General features: G+C 51.5%; 1 protein-coding gene across 20 annotated transcripts in view; it reads right to left on the bottom strand.

The window, feature by feature from the left end:
- Positions 1-24,142, bottom strand: part of KLC1 (kinesin light chain 1) — a 53,025-nt gene that overhangs the window by 12,270 nt on the left and 16,613 nt on the right. For 5 of the 20 annotated variants that reach the window (XM_059183244.1, XM_059183248.1, XM_059183251.1 and 2 more), the window contains exons 3-13: positions 22,760-22,990; positions 19,955-20,033; positions 19,255-19,480; positions 14,981-15,068; positions 14,279-14,380; positions 11,679-11,852; positions 11,439-11,538; positions 9,096-9,145; positions 8,948-9,015; positions 6,729-6,837; positions 4,311-4,472 (exon numbers count right to left, since the gene is read on the bottom strand). In XM_059183244.1, coding sequence (XP_059039227.1) covers positions 4,311-4,472; positions 6,729-6,837; positions 8,948-9,015; positions 9,096-9,145; positions 11,439-11,538; positions 11,679-11,852; positions 14,279-14,380; positions 14,981-15,068; positions 19,255-19,480; positions 19,955-20,033; positions 22,760-22,990 — 1,389 coding nt within the window. Of the gene's footprint in view, positions 1-21; positions 73-4,310; positions 4,473-6,728; positions 6,838-8,947; positions 9,016-9,095; positions 9,146-11,438; positions 11,539-11,678; positions 11,853-14,278; positions 14,381-14,853; positions 14,891-14,980; positions 15,069-19,254; positions 19,481-19,954; positions 20,034-22,759; positions 22,991-24,142 lie in introns of those variants that run through there. The other 15 variants (XM_059183247.1, XM_059183252.1, XM_059183254.1 and 12 more) reach the window with 7 other exon arrangements.

Here is a 24,142-nt window from a genome sequence, read left to right as displayed (position 1 = left end):
CCCCCACCCACTCTGACTCACCATGGGACGCTCAGCAAATCATTTAACCAGCCCGAGCTTCATTTTTCTCATCTTTAAAATGGAAAAATAAGATTTGTTACCAATTTCCCGCAAATGTTGGGAGGACAAGAAAACACAAGTTCTTGTTGCTCTTTCAGAGAAAGGACATTTAACTGTTAATTCCGCAAACAGTACAATCCTGCAGTTCGTTTCAGAATTCATCGCTTACACTACGGCAGTGCTCCTTATCCCTCCCAGGCCACTCAGCAGACTACAGGGGAGCGACCAGATTCCGGAAACACTTCATGTGGGACACACACAGGCCTCCCCGGCCCCATCCCTCGCCCTGCAGCAGGCGCCCAGGAGCTGGGCTCGGGAGGCAGCACCTGGCTGGCGGGGGTGGGGGGGAGCAGGCTGCCCACCCCCTCCGCGCACTCACCCTCCAGAACCAGTGGGAGCAACAGCAGAAGCCCACCCCAAAGCCCACCCCAACCCCGGGTGGATTTCTGTTCAGTAAAAGCTGGAGAGTTGGGAGGTCTCCCGCATTCTAACTCTTTCAAAAACAGTCTACTTCTCTGTATTGCCAGGAAAGAATACTTAACATCAAAGAAGTGGGTTTCTGAACAGAAATGAACACTGTAGCATATAAGCTAAGAAACAAAAGGCAGTAATTCTTTGTTCTTTTTCTTTGTTATACTCCTGTTGTTTTCCTAATATAATTTTTCAAAAGATTTTATTTAGTAAAAGTAAAGATTTTATTTATTTATTTGACAGAGATCACAAGCAGAGGCAGAGAGGCAGGCAGAGGGAGAAGCAGGCTCCCCACTGAGCAGGGAGCCCAATGTAGGGCTCGATCCCAGGCCCGAGGATCACCACCCCAGCCAAAGGCAGACGCTCAACCGACTGATGCTTAGGAAGGCGCCCCTTCCTAATACCATTTTTAAAACTAACTCTATTTCTAATTAACAGTCTGTACTATCCCATTCCTCAGTCATCTTGGGCATGAGGTCAGTATCTTTGGGAAAACAAGTGCTCCCATGCATGCAGGAGGGGCGGGCTCCTCCGGAAGGGCCCTGCTGGGAACTGGCAAGTCAGAAACAGAACAGAGTGGAGAAGACGGAACGGAGGATGTGATGCTTCCTGGGGCCCTCGTGGGACAGCTGCACAATGGTGCAGCGCAGGAAGCCCACGCATTCGAGGGGCCCCGACTCCAGGCACGTGGCCACAGCCCTCAGAGGGGACGGCAGCCATATGCACAGCGGGTAAAGTAAAGGCAATCCAATCTGGCCAAATAGGATTCCTATGCACACAGCATTTGCATCTTTAACGGGACCAGAAGAGAGAACTCAGACTTATCTTGACAATGACTTTCAGCTCTGTGTTCTTTATACAAAAATAAGCGTGAGGCAGTTACGTTTTCCAGTCCTTTAATCACCATCTTAATGGTATGTACTTAACAGAACTGCACTTCCCTAAAAACTTGATCCAGAAATGTCACATGAATGATTACAGTATATTCGGTAACCTTACTTCTCTGGCATTTTAACAGCACGGGATTCTGTGCGGACCCAGACTCCTGGCAGCTGTAGGGCACAATCAGAACCTAGACTGCCCGACCTTGGCCCACACTGCCCTCTGATTTTCATGTTATTTCTGAATACTGGGACCAACCACACTCACTCACATACACGGGCTCCTGCACACGGCTATGCCAACAGAACGGGACGGCCGTCCCCGCGCTGCAGGAGCGCCCGCCCCACATGGCAACAGAAGGCTTCTCCCTGCGGCAGCAGTTAACTTTTTAAAGGGCACCGAAATCCTTTTTTAAAAACTTAAAATCTAATGCAGAACCCCAATATAAGATACAATCTAGGTGGCACTTTCTCACTGTAAGTGTGACAAGTTCCTAGAATAACACGCACCAGCAGAACCGTGAAGCCACCTTTAGAGAACACCAGGTTGAAATACGAAACTACAGAAGATGGGTCTAGCCTCGGCACCTAAACTCCCAGTTTGTTCCCAGTTGGTCTGGACGGCCTGGCACCCAAACCGTGCACAGGTAAACGACTGCGGGTGGCCGCTGCTCTCAACCACGTGCCTCATCACCACAGGGAACGCCGGACTCCCACTCTGAGGGCCTGAGTCGCTCAGTCTCACACCGGGGCAAAGTCTAACATGGGGGCGCAGTGCAGGCATCCAGGCTGAAGGCAGCATCCACACGGGGCTCCTTCAGCAGCAGACATCTGCACCTCTGTCGGGCAGACTTGAAAAAAGTCCTGGTGTGCGTACTGCCTGTATCACCTCTTCTTAAACCATCACAGTACGCTCTGGAAATGAAAGTCCGGCCTGAGGTCGGGAGAGCTCAGCACCACCTCCTCAGAACCTGCGAGCCAGGCCTTCCCGCGAAGGCTGGACTGAGCCGGGTCTGAGCAGGGGCTGCAGGGCCCGGCGGTGAGCACAGCAGCCCAGGCACTACCCCCAGGCAGTTCCGGAGTCACCTGATGCTTGATCTCAGACTCTCTGAGAAGAAAGGGCCCCTTCTGCGGCTCAAGGAAAGTCCGGAACGACCTAAGATCTGGGATCTACGTTTTTTCACCCCGTGGACCACCCCCACCCCCCAATAAGCCCTGCGATGGCCTCTGGAGAAGACCCAGAGCCTCCAGTGTCCAAGAGTCAAGTAAAAAGGTGTCCACACCCCCGCGTGAGTGTGCTAAGTGAGCATGTCCAAAGCGAGACAGAAAATGTGAAATGGAAGCAGGGCCAAGAATGCACTCAGAGGAAGGATGGCTTCTGCCTTCTGCATCCGTGATTCCGGCAGCAGGCCCCACGGGAAGCCCACAGGAAGCCGCCTACCAGCCCTGCACACTGGGCGGAAACCAGCTTTCCCTCACCCAAGTCTCAGACAGAACTCTGCACTGTAAATTATTTTATGACGGGACTGCACGACAGGATTGACCTAGAAATACTGTCTCAAGAAAAAGTTCCTCCAGAACTTCATTCAAGAGAACCAAAACCTGCAGCCTGGCGTCTGCAGACCAGGGAAGGGATGTGACCCTCTACGCGAGGCATGCAGGGCGACAGGAATCACAGGGGCAGTACAGTACACAGTGTGGCCAGACGCAGGAGAGAGGAGGCCTGGCCACCGCCGTTGATGTGTTAGACTACTGCCCACTGGGGGAATAGAAAAGCAGATGCTGATTGGTTGTCTTGGCACAGAAACACCAAAGCAAGGCAGCTGCCAGATAAAGACAGTCAAAAAGACGCTCTCCCTAAAATTTTGGCCTCTAATATTATGTAGAAAATATTGTATCCTTACCAAACCACTCCATCTACAGAAAATCCCCCAAATAAATACCTTCAAAAAGATAAGAGTATAGGAAAGCCCAAGATTACTATTTGGCAAAACATCTGCAAAATTACCTAACCAAACTGCACCTACTGCAACTTCAAAGAAAAATAATACAACATTTTGATGGGGCACCTAATCCTGCATTCAACTCTCCCTGGTAAAAGCAAAATTCCAAAGACGCCAGCTCAACATACAAAAGCGTTGCCCTGTGTGACCAACATCTGCTAGAAACAATGTCCGGGAGGCCACACACTCTTTGGCGACCACTGGGCAAACAGCCGTGGCGAGAACCTCCACGAGGGCAAACGAGCGAAACCCAGAGGTAGAGCTTGGCTAGGAGTGACATGTTCCAAACCCGGGCACGTGTTCTGGATCCGAAAACCTCTAGCAGAGGACTGTGCAGGCAGATGAGCCACGGGACCCTCAGCGGGAACACGGCGGTCAGCACCGAGGGGGGCCGTGAAGAGCGGCCGCCCCAACCGCTCTCATCTGGAGGCCAGCTCTGTCTGAAACAGGACCTCCCCTTAAGGAATTTAAAGCAATTCTCACACACCTACAGCACTGGTCAGTGACATTAGGAGCACTGGAGTTAGCAACGAAAATGGGTAAGTGAAAAAAGCAAGTTAGTTTTCTGCCACATTAACCCTAATATTAAAATAAAACCAGGTTACGGACTGTGGCTCTAAGTAACCAGGACACTCAATCAGCATTTCAGCGCTCAAAGTGAAGCCAAACAGCTTTCATGGGTCCCTACGGAGAAGAAAATGACCACTTCAAACAAGTAACAGACTTCGTTATTAGCAGAAGGTAAGCACTCACAGAAAGCTTAATTCATACTTAATTTGAGGAAAGGACAGTGTCTAGCATGTGAGCCAGAGGAAGCTGCAGGACAGCAGTCCTGCTGGGCGCCTGGGCCAGGCGGCCTCCCGGCGACCGGCCGGCGGCTGTGTACTGTACTTACCCCGTTCCACTCTACGCTCATACTCACTTCCTCCCCTCCGTCAGGGCCGCTCTCGTACTTGACCACGTCCACGTTCAGACTCTCCCGGCTTCTCCGCTTCTCCATGTTCTCAGGGTCATTCAGCACTTCGGCTACTCTCTGTTTGTGAACATTGTCAAGACCCTGTGAGCCAGGCAAGGGGGAGGGTTGGAGCCGTTAGAAGGAAGCTTGACGAAGGACTCTAGGACAGCTGAGCTTCTCCCGGGGAAGAAACAACCCAGAAACAGCACTTACACACAGAAGAGTGATTCTCAGAAATATACACTTAAGACATTTCACTCTTCACAAAACTTACCTCAAATTAAAAAAAAAAAAAAAAAAGAAGGGACGCCTGGGTGGCTCAGTTGGTTAAGCCGCTGCCTTCGGCTCAGGTCATGATCCCAGCGTCCTGGGATCGAGTCCCACATCGGGCTTCTTGCTCAGCAGGGAGCCTGCTTCTCCCTCTGCCTCTGCCTGCCTCTCTGTCTGCCTGTGCTCGCTCTCTCCCCCTCTCTCACTCTGATAAATAAATAAAATCTTTAAAAAAAAAAAAAAAAAAAAAGCAAATACTGGGCCCCCGTGAGTGATCTGCACACTTAAGTATTCACAAGGGAACGCAGTGATGCACACAAGTCTGAAATGCTGCGCCCAGGACAGGCCTGGTGGACAGAGCAGTGGGGGGCTGTGCCCGAGGGCAGCGAACATCCACGACAGGCCCAGGGAGGCAGGCGTGCAAGCGTGCAATTCCCTCCACTTCTCTGCTTGCCAGGCCTCACGGTGGGATGCTGGGACACACTCCCACCAGGGAGTGAGGAGAGCAGCAAGCCCTCGCCTCATTTCGGCAGGGAGGGCCCCGTGCACACTTGGGCTAAAACATTCCCGCACCACGAACATGGCCAAGACTGTTCTCCACATGCATTTTAGTTCAAAAGACCCAGACGCAACACGTTCCCTATTCTAAGTGGGATTTTAACCCCAGCAGCTCCTGCAAATGTGACACCTGTACCGACTTTCACAGTTTCCTCCCCAACAGGCACACACGTCAAGCAGACGCCGTGCCACTGTGACTCTGACAGTAAGGCAGACCGTGGCCCCGCAGCCGGCACGAGGGCAGCACTCCCGGGAAAGCATGGCCAACCCCTTCCTTTAAATTCCTGCAACTCATGACCCCAGACTTGGCTCATTTGATACACACTATCCCGGCACCTGAGAACGAAGCCTGGATTACTGGCAAGACTCCTGAAGATGAGTGGTGGGCACACTCCCAGGCCAGGATGGGCACCAGGACGGCCTACGCCACCCGGCCTCCCTAGCAGGGCCCGCACACAGCCAGGCCCCAGGAGGCTGCCGACGCCACAGGGCGCTCTCCCCCCACGCAGCCCTCCAGAGCCAGAGGACCCCTGAAGGGTGACGGCCCTGAAGAAAGGGGCACGGGCGGAGACAGCGTTGCTACCGGGTCTGCTCTCATCACTCTGCACAGATTCTTTAGAGAGAAAAAAATCTCTCGGGCATATATGGGCTATTCTAATCTCAGACAGAACTGGCCATGAACAAGCACACAACGACCGACACACATACCACTAAGGAAGGGGAAAAACTCACACCTGCCTCTCCGATCCTCTGAAGACAAACCGAAACCAAACCCCCCTTTAGGTAGCCTCATCCGCTGCCACGCACGCGCGCGCACAGAGTAACGCATTCACTGGTTACCCGGCAGCCTCCCGGGCACGGGGCAGCGAGCACGCCGTTCCCGAGCTTCCACAGACGGCACCTCAGCCCAAGTCCGACCTCGCAGCGGACCGCTGAGTGTGCAGTGACCGCACCAGCCCACGACACCCCACCCCGCCGGCGGCGCACGGGGGCTCCCGCCGCTCCGTCCTGCCCTCACACCTGCTACTTCCTGTCTGCTCTGGACTCACGCCATCCCCGCCGCGGCGGCTGTGAAGCGGTCGGATGTGCACGTCCCTGCTGACAAGGGACGCAGAGTATCTCTTCACACGCCTGTGGGCATTTGTGTGCCGTCAGCAGAGAAATGACTATCCAGCTCCGTCGCTCACTTCTAAACTAGGAGATCCTTCTGTCTTACACATTCTGGGCACTGGGTCCTCAGCAGATGTGACCTGCAAATGCTCCCACCCATTTCTGTGGGGGCCTTCACTTTCCTGTGTCCTAAGTGCACCAACATTTCTAATTCATGGTGATGAATCTAACTGATCAAGTTTTTCTTTTGCGGCTTGTGCTTTTGGTGTCACAGTTAAGCCTTTTAAACAATATAACTTTCCTTGCACAAGCTAAAATATTTTCTATTTCTAAATCAAGCCTTTGACAAGTCATATAAAAGAGAGTCATTACACTCAAAGGCCCAACATGTGAGTTAAGAACAGAAGGCAGGTCACTGACCTGTTTACGGGACCTCATGGCAGCTTCTTCCAATGTCTCTGCAGCTTCAAACTTGCCTTGACGTCTGTAAAGTGCCCCAAGGTTTTTCAAAGTAGTTGTAACAGTTGGACTGTAAGAAAGCATAAGATACACAGACTTCTTAAATACAAGTTTTAGAACTACTATTAACCGCACAAAATCTAAAGCACTAACAAACAAGTTTGTGAGAAGTACTTTTTAAATTTCTACAGTACTTTTTTAAACTATAAATTTCCATAAGTTTGTTTTTTCTTCTTTGAAGCAGGCTCCACGCCCAGCATGGAGCCCAACTCAGGACTTGAACTCAAGACCCTGAGATCAAGAGCTGAGCTGAGATCAAGAGCTGGATACTTAACTAACTGAGCCACCCAGGTGTCCCTCTTTAAAGTTCTTCTCTCCCAAAGGACCACCTGCCTACTTTTCAGCAGTGGGGCTGCCCCCGACACTCCCGTGGAACCCTCCGCTGGGCCAGGGCCAGGGCCCGCTGTGCTGAGCCCCGCAGCCAGCACGACACGCTCATGTGCTCTTTGCAGGCCACAGCTGCTCTCACCATCCACCAGCCCCGTCAACAGAAGCGTGTGTGCTGGCTCTGTTTGAGGACCACCATGCCTGGCCTGGAGCAGAGTTGCTCTGTCGCCGGGCAGTAAAGAGGACACGGTGTGTGACACTGCTATGCACCTCCCTCCTGTCCACAAGCAGAAGGGAAGCAGCACAAGTGCAAAGGGTCGGAGGCAGGCGAGTGCCACGCACAGGAAGAGCGAACAGTGTGCACGGGGATGTGGCGCTGCTGCACTCCTCACAGCAATCTTAGAAAAAGCTAGAAATAAACCTAAAAATACACCTAGGTGTGCTTTTTGCATACACGCGTCCTTCCACAGTTCTCTTTGTTCATAACAAGCGCTTACGGCACCGAAATAAAGAAGCTATACCCCAGGTCTCTGAGACATTTACGTAGCAGTGGAAAATACAAAGCCTATAAATTTTGGTTCTTATGGTAAGTGCTATGGGGAACCCAGAAGAGGGTTCAGAGAACTTTCCGGGAACAGATGACCGGCAGACTGGTCTTCTAGGGGAAGTCACAGTTATGAGAGGGAAAAATCTGCCAGGAAGGCGTTCCAGTCGGGAGACGAAACAGAGGTGCGGGCAGCACAGGCTCACAGGGCAGCAGGGGAGGGTCTCACCCTGCCCCCTGCAGCCACACAGTCCCCAGAGGTGCCAAGGGCTGCGAGGACAGGAGTAGGGGGGTCTGCCACGTGCCAGACACGCGACTGCGGAGTCCTGCAGAATGCGGCCGTCTCCAGAGTCTGCTCCGAGGCCACCCTGCACACTGGCTTCCTACTTCGTTACCTCCTCCTCCTGCGCTATGGCAGCAGAGCCGTGGTACTGGACAGAAGCTGAATTTCACCAACATCGCAGTGAGCTGTGTGTAGGTACATGACCTCGTTACGAAGTTACGGGTTTCCTGACTGGAATCTGTGAACGTGGGAGACTGTGCACACGTACCACCCGAAGGACCTTTCCGTGTTCAGTCATTTACAAGGTGATCTTAAAGCACAAGCACCTTCCAGGACAGTTTAGTTCAAAGGACATACCTATTGGGGCGCCTGGGCGGCTCAGTCGGCTGAGTGTCCAACTCCTGATTTCAGCTCAGGTCATGAGCTCGGGGTCATGAGACTGAGCCCTGTGTCAGGCTCTGCGCTCAGCATGGGGTCTGCCTGTCCTTCCCTCCTTGCCTGCCCCTCCCACTGCTCGCTTGCTTGCTCTTGCTCTATCTAATCTAAAATATATAAAATTTTATATTTTTTTTCAGATTTACTTCTTTGAGAGAGAAAAAATGAGAGCGAGCCACCTGGAAGGGGGAGGGTCAGAGAGGACTCCCTGCCAAGCAAGGTCTCTCGGCTCCAGGATCATGACTTGAGCTGAAGGTAGTTGCTTTACCAACTGAGCCACCCAGGCGCCCCACAAAATAAATATAATTTTTTAGATTTTATGTATTTATTTGACAGACAGAGATCAGAAGTAGGCAGAGAGGCAGGCAGAGAGAGAGGAGGAAGCAGGCTCCCTGCTGAGCAGAGAGCCCGATGCGGGACTCGATCCCAGGACCCTGAGATCATGACCCGAGCCGAAGGCAGCGGCTTAACCCACTGAGCCACCCAGGCGCCCAATAAATATAATTTTTTATAAAGAAAAAAAAGACGTACCTATCAACTTTGCAGGCTTTGTACCAGCCGCCATACTCTCCAAAAGATGTCCCGTCCTTTTGCTTTCCCTAAGTCATAACAAATGAATATTTACCTTAAAACACAATATAACCAATTTAGTAAACTTCTCAAAATAGTTTATTCTTACTTTGCATTCTTCTCTTTCTTCAGCGTGCATCCAAATGGGTTTATTTTCATCTAGGGGAGAAAAAATACCGTACTATGAAAGTGCAGCATGACAGGGCCCACGAGCAGAGGCTGTCGAGTTGCAGCGACTGCCAAGTTCTCATTTCTCACGTGAGCCTCCTTAGGCGCTACTTTTTAGGACCTGGACAGAGGAAGTTCATGGTGGAGCCTATGAGGGCGGAAGAAACACGCAGATGGCCATCCACGTGCAGCGCCGTGAACACACACACATAGACTCACAATCCCATGTACCCACACAGGGCAGGCAGCTGTCAAGGAAGTGGACAAATACACCGGGGCCCCTAAAATGCTCACACACTGCTGGGGGGCCTCCGAACTTCCGAACGCCAGCATTAAACAGGGGCTAAGCGAAGGGTAAGATGCTGGGAGCAGAGTGGAGAAAGATACTGATCAATATTCTCTTAAAGTCGTCTTAACTTTCAAGAACCTTAACCATGACACTCCGTAAGTCTCTACCGACCAGCGTGCCCACACCATGGAGCACAAGCAAGCTCAAAGTGAAGTTTCTGACAAATTTTCTTTATAAGGAAAATGCCTGAGGTCCAAGTATGAAGGAAGAAGTAAACATGACTGTAAGTGAAGTATGGCTTACGCACATAAATCAACCAGCACAGAAAGACACTACAAATGTCAGAAGGTTATCCGGGTGCTGGAATCATGGGTGACTTTCACGTGCCCTCTCTGCGTGAACTTTCATGATTCCCACCACGAGCACCGATCTCAAGTTCCAGAGGAAGAAACCGGAGCTCACACCGTCCTCACTGACGACCAGACCTCGGACAAGCCACTTCAGCTACCGCGTCCTCACTCCTGAAATTCCCCGGACTGTCGGGAAAATGACACGCGCTCCCACACTGAGACTGCCTCTCGGGAGGCCAAGCCCACGGCTCCTCGTGTGATCAGGACTCGCCACGTCACAGGAGAAACCTGAAGCCTGATTCCAATAGCGGCTTTAGGAGAGCGAACAGTACCTGAGGCCTACGAACAGCACAGAGCGCAGTCGGAGCTATTGAGCGAGGCAAACCGCTACGGCGGCCAGCCCGCAGCGAGCTAAGGGCGCACGGGCGGGGACCCCAAGTGACACCGGTGCGTGGGCGCGCCATGAGCAGCAGGCCCGGGAGCCTGAAGGGCACCCACAGACGGCAACAGGACACATCTGCACCTCGTGTCCTGCATGGGACATCTGTATGGAGGGCAAACACAGGAAAGCTGCTTTCACTAGAACTTAACTGGACTCTATGCTTGTTTTTAGAAAAGAAGCCAGCAAATCTTAAGGAAACAAGTATCCCCCAAGAACAGAGCTTTTTTTAAAAAGCATCAAGGAAATGCCCTGGAATCACTACACAATGCACCGGCCTCTGCAGCTGGAGGCAGGCTGCTGCCCCTGCCCACGACCCCTGCGCTGAGCCCGCGGCCTCCTGTGCACGGAGAGTAAAAGGGACCTACTGTTCCACTTAGCGAAGGAGGGGAAAAAACTAATACACTCCGAAGACTTTTCCCAAGTGGTTTCTAGAAACTCTCTACACACGAAAACATTTATTAAGCAAAACCGCTTTCCCTGTGCAGCCTCAGGTTTCCTGCACACCAGTAATAACACTCATTCCCAACGCCTTAAGGAACACCTGACGCAGAGGGAAATAAATGCCTTACTTAACACACAAATAAAACTGTTGCATGAAACATTTTAAATCTTTTAAAATATTTACCCCAAAACTGTATATTAAATACCCATAGCACTTTGAGGAATACGGAGACAGGCCTTGGCTCTTTGAGACAGTCCAATAACCCAGCAGGCCTGGCATGGGGTCAACCATTTGCATTTCCAACAGGTCCCACGTGGTGCTGATGCTACTGTCCCTGCTGGCGCCGGGAGAACCAGAATCACAGTAAATCCAGAGAGCACCGATGCCTCCAGAGAGGTTTTCTGGGGTTAGTGCTCTGAGTTGTGCAAGAGCAAAGCCTGGACTCCGGAGAGGGCAACGCAGAAAGACGGGGGGTAGCTGGCCTATCACCCCTGACCACAAGGCACACGACCCACTGAGTACCTGGTGACCCCGCCGTGTCCACTGGATGGCAGATGAACGAATCAATGAGCCCATGACACTCCGACTGTGTCATATCCTCTCCTCTAAGTGCTATCGGCAAAATCATTTCTAAAATTCAATTAAATTCTACCTTGAAAATGAGACGGTGACTTGAGTATTACCGAGTTCCGGCTGGGAATCACCATTTTTAATGCACGCTAACAACCGTGTCTGCTCAGAAGCGAAAGCAGGGTCCTTACCATCTACAGAGCCAAACTCCCTTTCATGTGCACGAGTGAGAATCTCTTTGTACAGTGTTTCTGCTTGCTTGAATTTTCCTTGCTTCAGATAGCAGGATGCCTTAAAATAAAATAAAGTACTTAGTAACTTCATTCGTAGAGAAGACACATTCCTGTCTACAGGTTAAACGACACAAAGCTCAGAGATCAAAAAACCAGCATTTGGGGCTCTACCTACAGAGGGCACCGCTGTCCACATACCAGGTTATTTTTTGTTTTGGCCACATTGGGGTCATCAGGCCCCAGTTTTGTTTGGTAGATCTCCAGGGCTCTTTGATAATAATATTCTACTTCCTCGTACTTGCCCTGATTCTGGCACAGTAAGGCCAAGTTATTTAACTGCTTGGCAACGTCGGGGTGATCCTTTCCCAAAACCTGCAAAGAAAAATGGGTGTGTTAGGAACATCGATTTGTTTTAGTGCCATCCAGTCCGTTCTCCACCCCCCAGGAGAAGGACCCTTTCTCAACACAACCGTGGCTGTGCCCACAGTCCCGCAGTATACACAAAGAAACCAGACGGGCGCCTTGGGTGGCTCAGTCATTAAGCGGCTGCCTTCAGCTCAGGTCATGATCCCAAGGTCTTGGGATGGAGTCCCATGTTGGGCTCCCTGCTCCGTGGGGAGCCTGTTTCTCCCTCTGCCTCTACCCCTGTTTCCTCTACTTGGGCTCTCTGTCAAATAAATGAATAAAATCTTTAAAAAAAAAAAAGAAAGAAAGAAAAAGAAAAGAAAAGAAAGGAAGAAAGAAAGAAAGAAACAGCCAAAACTCATACTCTTGTTGGGTAAAGAGACTGTACGGATTTCCCTACACACTCTCAACCTTTCATCCTTACAGTGACCCCACATGGGGGCTGGCACAGGTGCCAATAGAACTCATGGCCTGAAACTAGGAAATGGCTGTATAAAGATTATATTGGTATGACCCCCAAGTTCTGGAAGAGCCCTTTCTGACCCGAGCTAGTGCACCAGGCTCTCCTATGCATGCAAACCTTCAAAAGGAATCTCTAGCTCTCGAGATTCAGCCCACATATCCCTTCCCACTAAGACCTGAAGGTCCTCTGCACCCACCCCAAACCACAGCCCTCCTATTTCATACCCCACCTTCAGGGCTCCGGGAGCTCCCACCCCACATGCCTGGTGCCCTTCTCCCAGGCCCCCCAGCTACCCCCCCACGAACTGCTCAACCCTCAGAGGGGACACCTCCTTCCACCAGCTCACGGGAGTCTCAGCCCGTCTCTACCCAGGTTAACTCACGGGCATCCTGGTTGTTCTTTCTTTGCAAGTATCACCACCCGAAACTATCTTACTTACCTGTGTAGTCCGGCATTGCCCAGTGTAATGTAATGTAAGCCACAACAGTACAAATTCTATCTCCTACACCACTGTAACCCCAGTACCTAGAAAAGTGTTGACTCACAGATGAATAAATACTAACCCACCTCCCTACTACCTTGAAAAAGCCGTTCGTTCTCTCAGCCTCATGCCCTCACCCATGTTCCCAGTGTGGCCTGCTGCCCGCCCATGCCTCTCTGCACGCCCTTCCCCTCCCTGCTTGGGGGACTGACGTAAGACCAGCTCCAACACTCAGCACTTGCGGGAAGCCGTCCCCGGTGCACCCGCACACCCTGGGCTTGCCGGAGCCCCTGCTCTGCACACTCCAGAGCTCTAACCCCGAAGCCCGTGCGGCCGAGCCCCACGGAAGGAGCACGCCCACCAGCTCTCACCACCCAGAACCCTCCGCACGCATTACTAAATGAGTGAACGAAAGCAGCTGCGCATGGATAAAGCTGGCAGATGACGGAGCAGAGCTCATAATCCTCCACTGGATACTTCCATGTTCTCTTCGACTTTACCCCAGGCCACTCAAAATCTGACCATTTTAATTCATAGGTATCATGCAGATGGTGGCATAAGAAAAGTTCTCCTGTGTAATTTGATGAGGAGCCTCTTTTAGTTCCCCTTTCCCAATTTCACCACACGGCCAAAAATTAAACGACCTTGCAGTATCACTGGTAAATAACCACAGGAATATCAATTTAAAATACTACCCTTGGTCATTCATGGCCTGGACTGATACCAGAGCCCCCTGCCTGCTGAGATTACCAGGCCACGTTTCCCCAACACCTAATTAGCACAGGCTGCAGCCGCAGGACGACTACCCAGGATGGCGATGGAATCTGTACTTCTCAGCCAAACTTCAGTTCTGAAAATCACTTCACTTTTTTAAGCTTTATAAGCATATTTGGTGACTTCATTTTTCAATTTCAGTATTTTTCTTATCCACAAGTACATGCCCCGCTATCAAATGGTAAATGCCCTCCACGTCCAGTCTTCAGGGGCTCCTCCTCCTGCAGTTATTTCTAGGCCCCATCAGGCGGGCAAGGCACAAAGACTGAACCCACTCCCCCAATCCTTTTATTTATTTATTTTTAAAGATTTATTTATTTGTTTTGAGAGCGAGAGAGCAGCACGGGTGCGCACGAGCAGAAAGGGCAGAGAATCGCAAGCTGACTGAGCACAGAGCCCGATGCAGGGCTCGATCTCACGACCCCGAGATCACGACCTGAGCCAAAACCAAGAAGCGGACGCTTATGGGACTGCACCACGCAGTGTCCCTGAACACCCTCTCACTCCTTTTGAACCCCAGTCGGAGTGGGCTCGTCCAGCTGCGTTTTGTGGGCTGTCTGCCTCAGCCTTTACCAGGTGAGTTTCTTCCAGGAAATGGTCAGTCACAACGTACCACAGGGGTCATTCCTCAAAACACAAAACCTGAAATACTTGAGTGCACGTCTTTGCCCGCACCTTCTCTCGGATCTCCAGCGCTCTCTTACACAGCGGTTCAGCCTCTTTGTACTTCCCTCTCTTGCCGTAAAGCACTGCAAGGTTATTCAGAGTCGCCGCCACCTGCCAACGGAGGGACCAGCAGAGACCGGTAAGCAGCGGCAGCGGCAGGACCTCAGTCTCACGCTCTCGGGGACGTGCTCTCCACGGCGCGAGGGGACAGGACTTCAGTGAGAAGCAAAGGGCAGTTCACAACGCGCTACAGGTTACACTAAGTGAACCGGAGACACTCAAATTAAACAATCAACACCATCATGATCTTGATTTTTTTTTTTTTTTTAATTTCACTGGAAGCCACAAAGCCAACCCAAACACAGATCTGCTTGCAAATCTGGCCAGATTTTAAGAAAAATATAAATTCTTTAGAAAAAAATTTATAGAAGTACATGCAATTTGATTTCGGATAAAAAAACAAGAGTACGTGATCCATGGGAAGTAGTGGTGATGAACAGATTAACGTGCGCAGGCAAAGGCCGAGCGTCAGAGCCTCCAGGGCCGGAGCTCAGCGCGGGGACTGAGTGAGTGAGGACTCCTACCTGCACCTCTAGTCAAAGGGCAGCTCTTAAACCTTCCCTGTTGAGTTTAATATTAAAATGAGTTGGGTAAAAAAAAAATCTATTAGGGAAAATTAAATATAAAAAGGAAAGAACCAGATATACAAACCGCAGGATGATCTTTGCCCAAAGTCTTCTCACGGATGGCCAAGGCATCGTTCAGTAGATTAGCGGCATCTTTGTATTTATTCTGGTCTCTACATTGAAAAGCACACAGTAAGTGTTTTGGATATAACTTACGTCTTTTTTAAAATGCAATTTTGGGGGCGCCTGGGTGGCTCAGTGGGTTAAGCCTCTGCCTTCGGCTCAGGTCATGATCTCAGAGTCCTGGGATCGAGTCCCGCATCAGGCTCTCTGCTCAGCGGAGAGCCTGCTTCCCTCTCTCTCTCTCTGCCTGCCTCTCCATCTACTTGTGATTTCTCTCTGTCAAATAAATAAATAAAATCCTTTAAATAAATAAATAAATAAATAAATAAATAAAATGCAATTTTGCAACTACAGAAATAAAAGTTAAACTTGAGCTATTTAAAAAATAAAAGTCCACTATTAAAAGGATCAGAAATACCACCAGTGTAGAAGAAAGAGACTCCACCAATAAACGGGAACTTGGAATCAGACCCAATTAGCTCTGGAACCTGGCCCTCCCGTCCAGATTTCGGGGACGACCCGCACCACAACACTGTATTGCAGAGTACAGGAGCCGGTCCAGAAGGCCGGGCAGAGCTTCACCTGCTATCTGACAGAACTGACCCCAGGGTTCGATCCCAGGCTCTGCCAGCGAAGGCCTGCAAGGCCTTGGGACATTAAGCAGCCTCCCACAGTCCCAGTCAACCCATCTGGAAAGTGTCTTACCTAACTCACAGAGTTGCTCTAAGAAGCTAATGATATGCTGTGCGTACAATGAAAAACCTTGTTAAAAATAAATACATCCCGGGGAGATGAACCATGCGAGACTGTGGACTCTGAGAAACAAACAGGGTTTTGGAAGGGAAGTGGTGGGGGTTGAGGGGAGCCTGGTGACGGGTATTAAGAAGGGTACGTATTACATGGAACACTGGGTGTGGTGCATAAACAATAAATCTTGGAACACTGAAAAAATAAAATAAAAAATAGTAATAAATAAATAAATATCTCCCAGTGTGTTCATCTGGTACACACCTTCCCACTGTTTGCTTGAGGGAGGAGGAAGGAGGCGGCTCCTCACTGCAGTAAGGCAGAAAGCCCAGCCCCAGCCTCTGCCCTCCAACGTGACCGAAGTTATTCGCTCTGTGAGACCAGCACACGTGTTCCATAACTGTGTCTAAGAGCTGCCCGGCAAGGCTTTGCCCTGCAGAAGCCAAACTCCCCTACGGACACGCAAAGGGTCAGCGCACCCCCAGAACCTCTGAAGCACGCTAACTCTGGCCAAGGGTACAGAGGTAGTTTTCTCCCAATACCCTACAACACATGACAAAGTGGCTCAAATATTTTGTGAAAATCAGCAGGTATGACAAAGTCTCGAGAACTACTAGAGACCCTTAAAACCAGTTAACAAGAACTACCTAAAAGCCTGTGTAAGCTGACAGAGGCAAGGGGTACCGAGCACTTTTCCAAACTGTAGCAGGCCCTAAAATGTCAGCGGCTATTAATTAATTAGCCAAAGCGAGATGACTCCAAGAGCAATAGCACTGGTTCTCAGGCGTGACCCCAAACAACGACCGTCGCCCTCCGCCGGAACACAAAGAAACCAGCCGTGCCCCAGGAACTCTGGTGCAGGGGCCTGCACTCAACTGACCAGGAAATTCAAACTGAAAATGAAAACAGAAGTATACCACTGCACGCGGGAAACGCCTAACAGAAAAATGCACAAGATTATGGAAGAGTCACAGAAGAACACAAATGACTAAAAACATCCAACCAGGGAAGCACGAAGGCAACCACCGGCCCTGCTTCCCGTTACTGAGGCACGGACAAGCCTCGCCGCCGGCCGGGAAACGCGGCTGGACCAAGAGAGGGAAAGGGGCCGCCCCCAGCCTGAGGAGTCTGGCCACAGGTACCGGGCGTAGACTGTGTAGATGCTAACCCATTGCAGGAACCAATTCTCAAAAAATCCAAAATCTCAGACAAAACTTCTAAAGACGTTTATCAGTATGTTATGCTCTTCCCCCGAAGAGTTAAAATTAAATGTGCCCTAACACAAGAAAGCGGAGAAGGTTACAGGCCAGCCCTGGAGCGCAGTCCCGAACCTGAATGTGAACGCGCAGACGGCTTATGCACCTGTTCTGGACTTCTGACTCACAGAGCCCCTCGGCCAGAGCACTAAGGGGAAAAACCGCCACACTGCAGCGAGGCCCGGAAATTCCCGCTGCCTGACACTGTAAACGAGGAACCGGCACACCTACAACCAACAACAGAAACCCTACATGCATTTTTTTATTTAATTCATTTATAATAGTAATGTCTATTGTTGGCCAAAAGCTTTCATGTTACCACACACAAAACTGCTCTAAGCTTCATTTATTTGAAATAACCTCTACTCCCAACAGGAGTAGAACTCACAAGTAGCCCAACAGGGCTCGAACTCACGACCCTGAGATCAGGAGTCGGATGTTCTCCTGACTGAGCCAGCCAGTGCCCCAGCGCAGACACATCTGAAAAACTTTTGGCATCATCCGTCAAGATTTTAAATATAAATCCCCGAGTCCCTACGCTATGGTAACAGTGAAGATCCGCAAACCACCTCAACGTCTACCGGCAGGGCACCTCCGAAAGGTCCGGACTTCCCTCCAGAGCGCGCTACGCTGCCCAGAAGACCTCGGCTGACCACGGCCAGGGCTGCGGACATGCTGTGAAAGGCCGCTTGCTTTCTGGTGGTGTTTTGTTTCGTGAAGAAATCACTCACCTCTATGAATGGCTGCAACAGTGTCCCTCCCTGGGCCCCTCTCTGTCCTCTCCCTCTGCACCGCCCCCATGCCTGCTCAGACCCAGCTCCATACGCCGAGGGTCCTGCCCTGCCTCCAGGCCCCAGTCACCACGCCATCCTGCGCACAAGGCCAAAGGGACTCTGGTGACACCCGAGTAGGGGCCCACTGCTCCCCACCAGCACCCCTCAACACTGCCCGCAGGACCTCCACGGTCAGGCCCCGCTTCTCCCCGCCCCATCTCTTACCGCTGTCCTGCAGGTGCCGTCAAGCTTTGCCAGCGAGGTTCAGGAGTAAGCCCCAAACACACTCAACACCGCACACCTCCAAGGCCCGGCCGAGTGGGGCTCCCCCCCTTCCGTTAATCCTTCCCCTAGCCCCTCAACTGGAAGGAATCTTTCTGCTCCATGAAAACTTCTGTGTCCTTCTATTAGCAGAACCCGGTCTTCTGCTCCTGCAACTGCACACAAATGTAAAGCGGCTCTCTTCAACACGAGGCCGTCGGTTCCCTGAGAAGGTCCTGTGAGCGTCTCACGTCTGCCAGGCAACCCCACATGTCACATGCCCCCAGTCCTCCCCTGGACCTCTGAGTGGACAGTACAACGGCCTCCATTTCAGATACAAGAAAACTTAGGCTCAGGATAGCTAAGGGCTGTGGACAACATCCTCTGTCTCGTGGCCATCTAACAGAGACAGAACCTGAATTCTCCTGACTTGAAATTCAAGCTCCTGCTTTCTCCGAGGGCAGGAGCCACCCACTCATTCATCTCTAGGGCCTCACGGGAAGCAGCCGAGTCTGACCCATACTTGGGGGACCAAAATGTCGAATGGGGACAATCAAACCAGTGAAGAAACACCAATGTGTTAATCCCTACCCACAAAACTGGAAGGGCTAGAGCAAACCGATCGTGCTGTGCGGAGAACCACTCCCTTCTCCGTCCAGACCCACTGCAGCTGAGCTCCGCCGGGGGACACACACGAGCCTCTACCACATCACGCCCTGCGCCACAGGGCGAACTCCTTGGTTCCCTTCCAGGTGTTCACCAAGGGCTCCGGGGAGAAGCGGCGCGCCGGCGTGAGGTGAGAAGTGCGGACAGGACACAAGCTGGTCCCCAACTTTCAGGGACACTGTTCTGGGAGAAGAGAACGAAATTCAAAGAACCCCAACGCCAAGCACAGTGAGAAGTGCCAGAGAAAAGGGAAGGGTTAAGGGCTCTGGGGGCACAACAGGGGCAAAGGGCAAGTGCGACCTGGGACTCAGAACGGGCAGGAGCTAACAAAGCCCTCGAAAGGTGGAAAGGCTACTCTGGACAAAAGAAACGTGGTGCACAGGACCTGGCGGAAAAAGGCAAGTGTGAAGAGACGTGACCAATGAAGCCAGCAAAGCAAGCTTCTACAGGTTTCCAGAAACATATTTCAAACCCTCCACGTTCATTAGAAATACTGCGGGTAGAGAAGACAAGGGTAGAGAAGGAGTACTAGCCTGTACACCAAGGCCAGGATGTTCAGCATGGTGGCCACATCCGGGTGGTCGTGGCCGGACGTCTTCTCCAGGTCCTCCAGGGCCTGCTTGCAGAGCGGCACGGCCACCTCGTAGCGCCCCTGCGAGGCGTACTGGATGACCAGGTTGTGGAGCGTGCGCAGCCGCGCCGGGATCTCGTAGCCGCCCTGCTGCGCGGCCGCCGCTGCACTGCTGTGCTGCTGCTGGACTGCACACAAGGGACACGGGCCAGGCGACACCGTCAGTCAGACCCCTCCTCCCTAGCTCTGCTCCCGGGGGACGCCCAGCCCCCACGCTGCACAAACCCGTGCAGCGCTGCCCTGGCAGGCGGGGGGCCACGAGTCACATGTCAGGGGTGGTGTGATGCCCCAACAGTACAGGGAGGCTCCCCTCAGCACCCAACCAACTCTGCCTGTCTCCCTCTGCAAGAATGCACACACTACACGCAAACTGCTGGTTTGGGCCCCAGGTTCGTCGTAGGGGCTGGTCCAACATGTACTGCATCCCGGTAAGAACACCTGAAGTTGTCTTGGGAAACGCTGGGTGACTGGTGTGCACGTGCCTCTGGGAAGCAGCTACCGGCACCAGGACGCCCACTAATTACGGCCATCACATGGGGGTAGGACAAGCCACCTTCTGTTTGTCCGGGCTGCCATGTAACCACTCCCCCTCGCCAACTTACTTCCTTGCCCGGGATCGTCGTCGTCATTTGGGAAAAGGTCATCCAGAGGTTCTTTGGTGGAATCAGTGTCTTTGTCCTCCTATAAAAGCAATCCGGGAGAACTTCAGCCTTACCGGTACTACAAATCCTGCACCAGAAATCCTTCATACAAATATCAGTTTAACAAAACAATCTCAGAAAGGATAACCGGTTTTAAAAATCAAATATAGGGACGTCTGGGTGGCTGTCGATGGACACTGCCTTCCGCTTGGGTCATGATTCCAGAGTCCTGGATTGGCAGGGGGTCTGCTTCTCCCTCTGCCCCTCATCCCTGCTCATGCTCTCTCGGTCTCTCCTTCTCTCTCAATAAATAAATAAAATCGTTAAAAAATAAAGTCAATCAAATATGGAATCAACCACAATTTGGCTTATCTACAGATTTAGGAGAGAGTAATAAAGAGCCTGCCAGACTAGAACTCACACCCGAGATGCAGGCCTCAGGGCAGCCGACGACCATGACAGCGTCTCTATCCCTCAGGTTCTTCACGACACTCTGAGAAGTTCAAATACTGCAGGGAAACTCTTCCTTGAAATAAATTTTATTTGGAAACCAAATATGTAAAAACAGACTAAACTGGCCCACCGCGGAGCGCCAGAGAACTGGAGGGCTCAGGTCCCTCTTCCCTGCACACCACCACCACAGAACTCCCAAGAGCAACCTAAAACCTGCCAGCTTTCTTTTACTTTTTTTAAGATTTTATTTATTTATTTACTGGAAGAGAAAGAGAGAATCCTGCATAGGCTCCACGAGCAGTGCAGAGCCCGATGAAGGGTTGGATCCCTTGCCTAAGATCCCGAGCCGTGACCTGACCCAAAAGCAAGAATCATCAGACACCCAACCAAGCCACCAGGCGCCCCGGAAACCTGCTGGCTTTAAGTCTGTGCCTCGAGTCTCCCCACAGATCCCCGGCTAGTGCAGGGATAAAACCCACGACGACACAATGGGAGCGAACAGACAACAGCCTGACCAAGTGCAAAGTCAGCACCATCCTCCCTTGCCTCTGGAAGGGGTCACGGGAGACGGACACAGACTCACCCTGATACTACTCCTGTCTGGGACGCATGATCTAAACACAGAGAGACAGGAGACAAACCCAGACTGAGGAACAACCCATGAAGTACCTGATTCGTATACTCTTCAAAAACATCTGTGCCGTGAAAGGCAGAGAAAGACTGTTTTCTCTGTCTGAAAAGGACCCATTTCAGATGCAAGCCAGCCGAGGAGACGTGACAGCTGAGTGCCACACAGGGTCACGGACCAGCTCCTGCCGTGGTGAATGAAGGCCATGACCGGCTCTGCTGAGAGCAGGAGGTCACAGTGCAGACGAGCACCATGCCCGTGGGAAACTTCCGGACCAGAGCCGGCCCCGCCTGCACATGAGCACGTCCCCATGCCACGGAAACGCGCCCAGCAGCAGCCGCGGAGTGTGCCATGACCTGTGCTGCCTACTCCAATGCATTCAGAAGAAACCATCATCCAGGTACACCCCAAAAGGAAAGGCAGAATTAGCTGTTAGCTCTCTTCTCCAAGCTCGGTATTTTCTCAAAATAACAAGTTTTAAAAGTCTCTGATTCAACAAAACCTTACAACATCACACAGTATTCTAGGCGAAATCATGGGCTGCCATCTGTAGCTCATTTATTCTTATTCCCACAGCAATACGTCTTCTAAATCAAAAACAAGGGAGAATTAGAGTCGGGCTAATAAAGCAAGGTGCTGTGGGTTAATGTGTCCCCCAAAAACCACACACGGAAGCCCTCGCCCTCCAGGTGATGGCATGTGGAGGCGGGCCTTTAGGAGGTAACGTGGGTCAGGTGGAGTCACGGAGATGGGGCCACCACGACAGGACTAGTCTCCTTAACGAAAAGGAAAGAAAACACTAGATACCTCCCTCTCTCTGCATGCACCAAGGAAGGCCACATGAGGACACAACCAGGATAAAGGGCCTCACCAAGAACCCAACTGTGCCAACATCCTGACCTTGGAACTGTGGAAATAAGCCATGCAACCGTGGTATTCCGTCGCAATGGCCCGAGCTGATGAACACCCGCACTCTGGCGACGGGAGACGTAACAGGAGGAGAGTCTGGGTGAAGCACGTATGGAAATTCTCTTTACTATCTTTTCGATTTTTCTGTGAATCTAAAATTACTCCGAAATTTGTCTTTAAAACATGGTTTTTTACCTGAATCAGATATAAATGGTAGATGGAAAACAAGACCGAGAAGAACAGCCTGAGAGCCAAGGGAGAAAGGAGAAAGCCAAGCTCCTTCGGAATATTCCAAACACACAGCAAGTCGGCAAGAGAGGCCACGGAGGAGGCGTGAGTGAGGCGGCAAGAGAGCCAGGGAGAGTCCCGGCAGCGGAAGAAAGAGTTTCAGAGAGAAAGGTGTCCACAGCACCACCGGCTACAGGTGGGGAGTCCCAAATCTGGATTCTAGACAACAGGATGCGATGCACACCGACCTGAGGAAAAGTTCCAGCATCGTGATGAGCTTGGAAGCCAGACCCAATGGGTTCTCAAGCGGGGAAAACTCATGAGGTGCCTCTCTGCATCGTGCCTTACATGTACAAGGTTGTGTGCACATGTCTGACCACCGCACTAAAACACACCTGTGAAAAGCATGTGACCTGCCCAGGGAGTAAGCCCCAAGACCCATAACCTCCGGTGGCTCAAGGCAATCATCAGAGGAGGGAAACACAGCTGGACTAAAGCAGCCGACAACACGGTCAGCTGTCAGCGCTGCGCCCCACGGAGCCACTTACGGATGGGGAGATGTCGTCATCGTATTTCTTTAACTGATTCATGAACTCCAGGTGCTTCTTCTCCTCCTCCAGCTGAGCCACGGACTGCTCACTCTTCTGCAACTTCTGCTGCGTGTTGGCCAGCTCGTCCCGCAGCCACTGATTCTCCTGGCACAGCCGACGAACCTGTGCGCGCAGTTTCTGCTTCTCAGACTCCACAGCGTTCAGGTGGTTAGACAGAGCCATCATGACCTGAGGAGACAGAAATGCTGACAGAAGCCCCACATCAGGCTCTCTGCTCAGCAGAGATCCTGCTTCCCCCTCTCTCTCTGCCTGCCTCACTGCCTACTTGTGATCTCTGTCAAATAAATAAATAAAATATTTTTTTTAAAAAATGGGGCGCCTGGGTGGCTCAGTGGGTTAAGCCTCTGCCTTCAACTCAGGTCATGATCTCAGGGTCCTGGGATGGAGCCCCACATCAGGCTCCCTGCTCAGTGGAGAGTCTGCTTCTCCCTCTCTCTCTGCCTGCCTCTCTGCCTACTTGTGATCTCTGTCTGTCAAATAAATAAAATATTTAAAAAAAAAAAAAAGAAACGCTGACAGCCTGCAGCATCCCTCCCACGCTTCTCACTCCCCGCCGACGCAGGCATCCTGGGCCGGCAGCTCTCGCTTCTACTGCGCACATGTGCTCTGACACAGACAGGTACAAATGCCCATGACTCTCCTTGTCACCCTCAGTCTCAGGCTACAGAGGAGGCCACGGTAAAGAATATCACATGCTGGGCGCCTGGGCAGCACAGTGGGTTAAACCTCTGTCTTCGACTCAGGTCATGGTCCCAGGGTCCTGGGATCGAGCCCCGCATCAGGCTCTCTGCTCAGCAGGGAGCCTGCTTCCCCCTCTCTCTGCCTGCTTGTGATCTCTGTCAAATAAATAAAATCTTGAAAAAAAAAAAAAAAAGAGTATCAGAGTATCACATGCTCAGAACATCTACAGAAACTAGATGCTGTTCTTTTGTTTGACAGCATCTCAAATGGACCAGTGATGGACACAGACTGTATGTTCTGACAAGACTGTATGTTCTTTCCTTCTACCTAGGTGGCCCCGACATCATTTCTCAGAGGCGCTTCTCCATGTAAGAGTGTATGCACAAGCACGCACTGTACAGAGCGCCGGTCCCTCCAGGAGGGGCGGGTGACAGAGCTAAGGAAGGGCATGCAGACAAATCTTTGATGTTCCAAGATAAGGGAAGAAATCTTTAGCTAGCCGCCTAATCAGGTTCACACTGGTACATCTCTAAGCTTAGGGCCACGTCACAAAATCCGGTGACTGTCCCAGGGGTCTGCCTGCGGTGCACCAGACCTGCCGAGGCATCAGCACGCCCCCTGGGAAGTGCACAAGCAGAA

Source organism: Mustela lutreola, chromosome 7 (genome assembly GCF_030435805.1).
Source record: "Mustela lutreola isolate mMusLut2 chromosome 7, mMusLut2.pri, whole genome shotgun sequence".
Classification (NCBI taxonomy): Eukaryota; Metazoa; Chordata; class Mammalia; order Carnivora; family Mustelidae; genus Mustela; species Mustela lutreola.
This window is presented reverse-complemented; position numbering and strand designations above follow the sequence as displayed.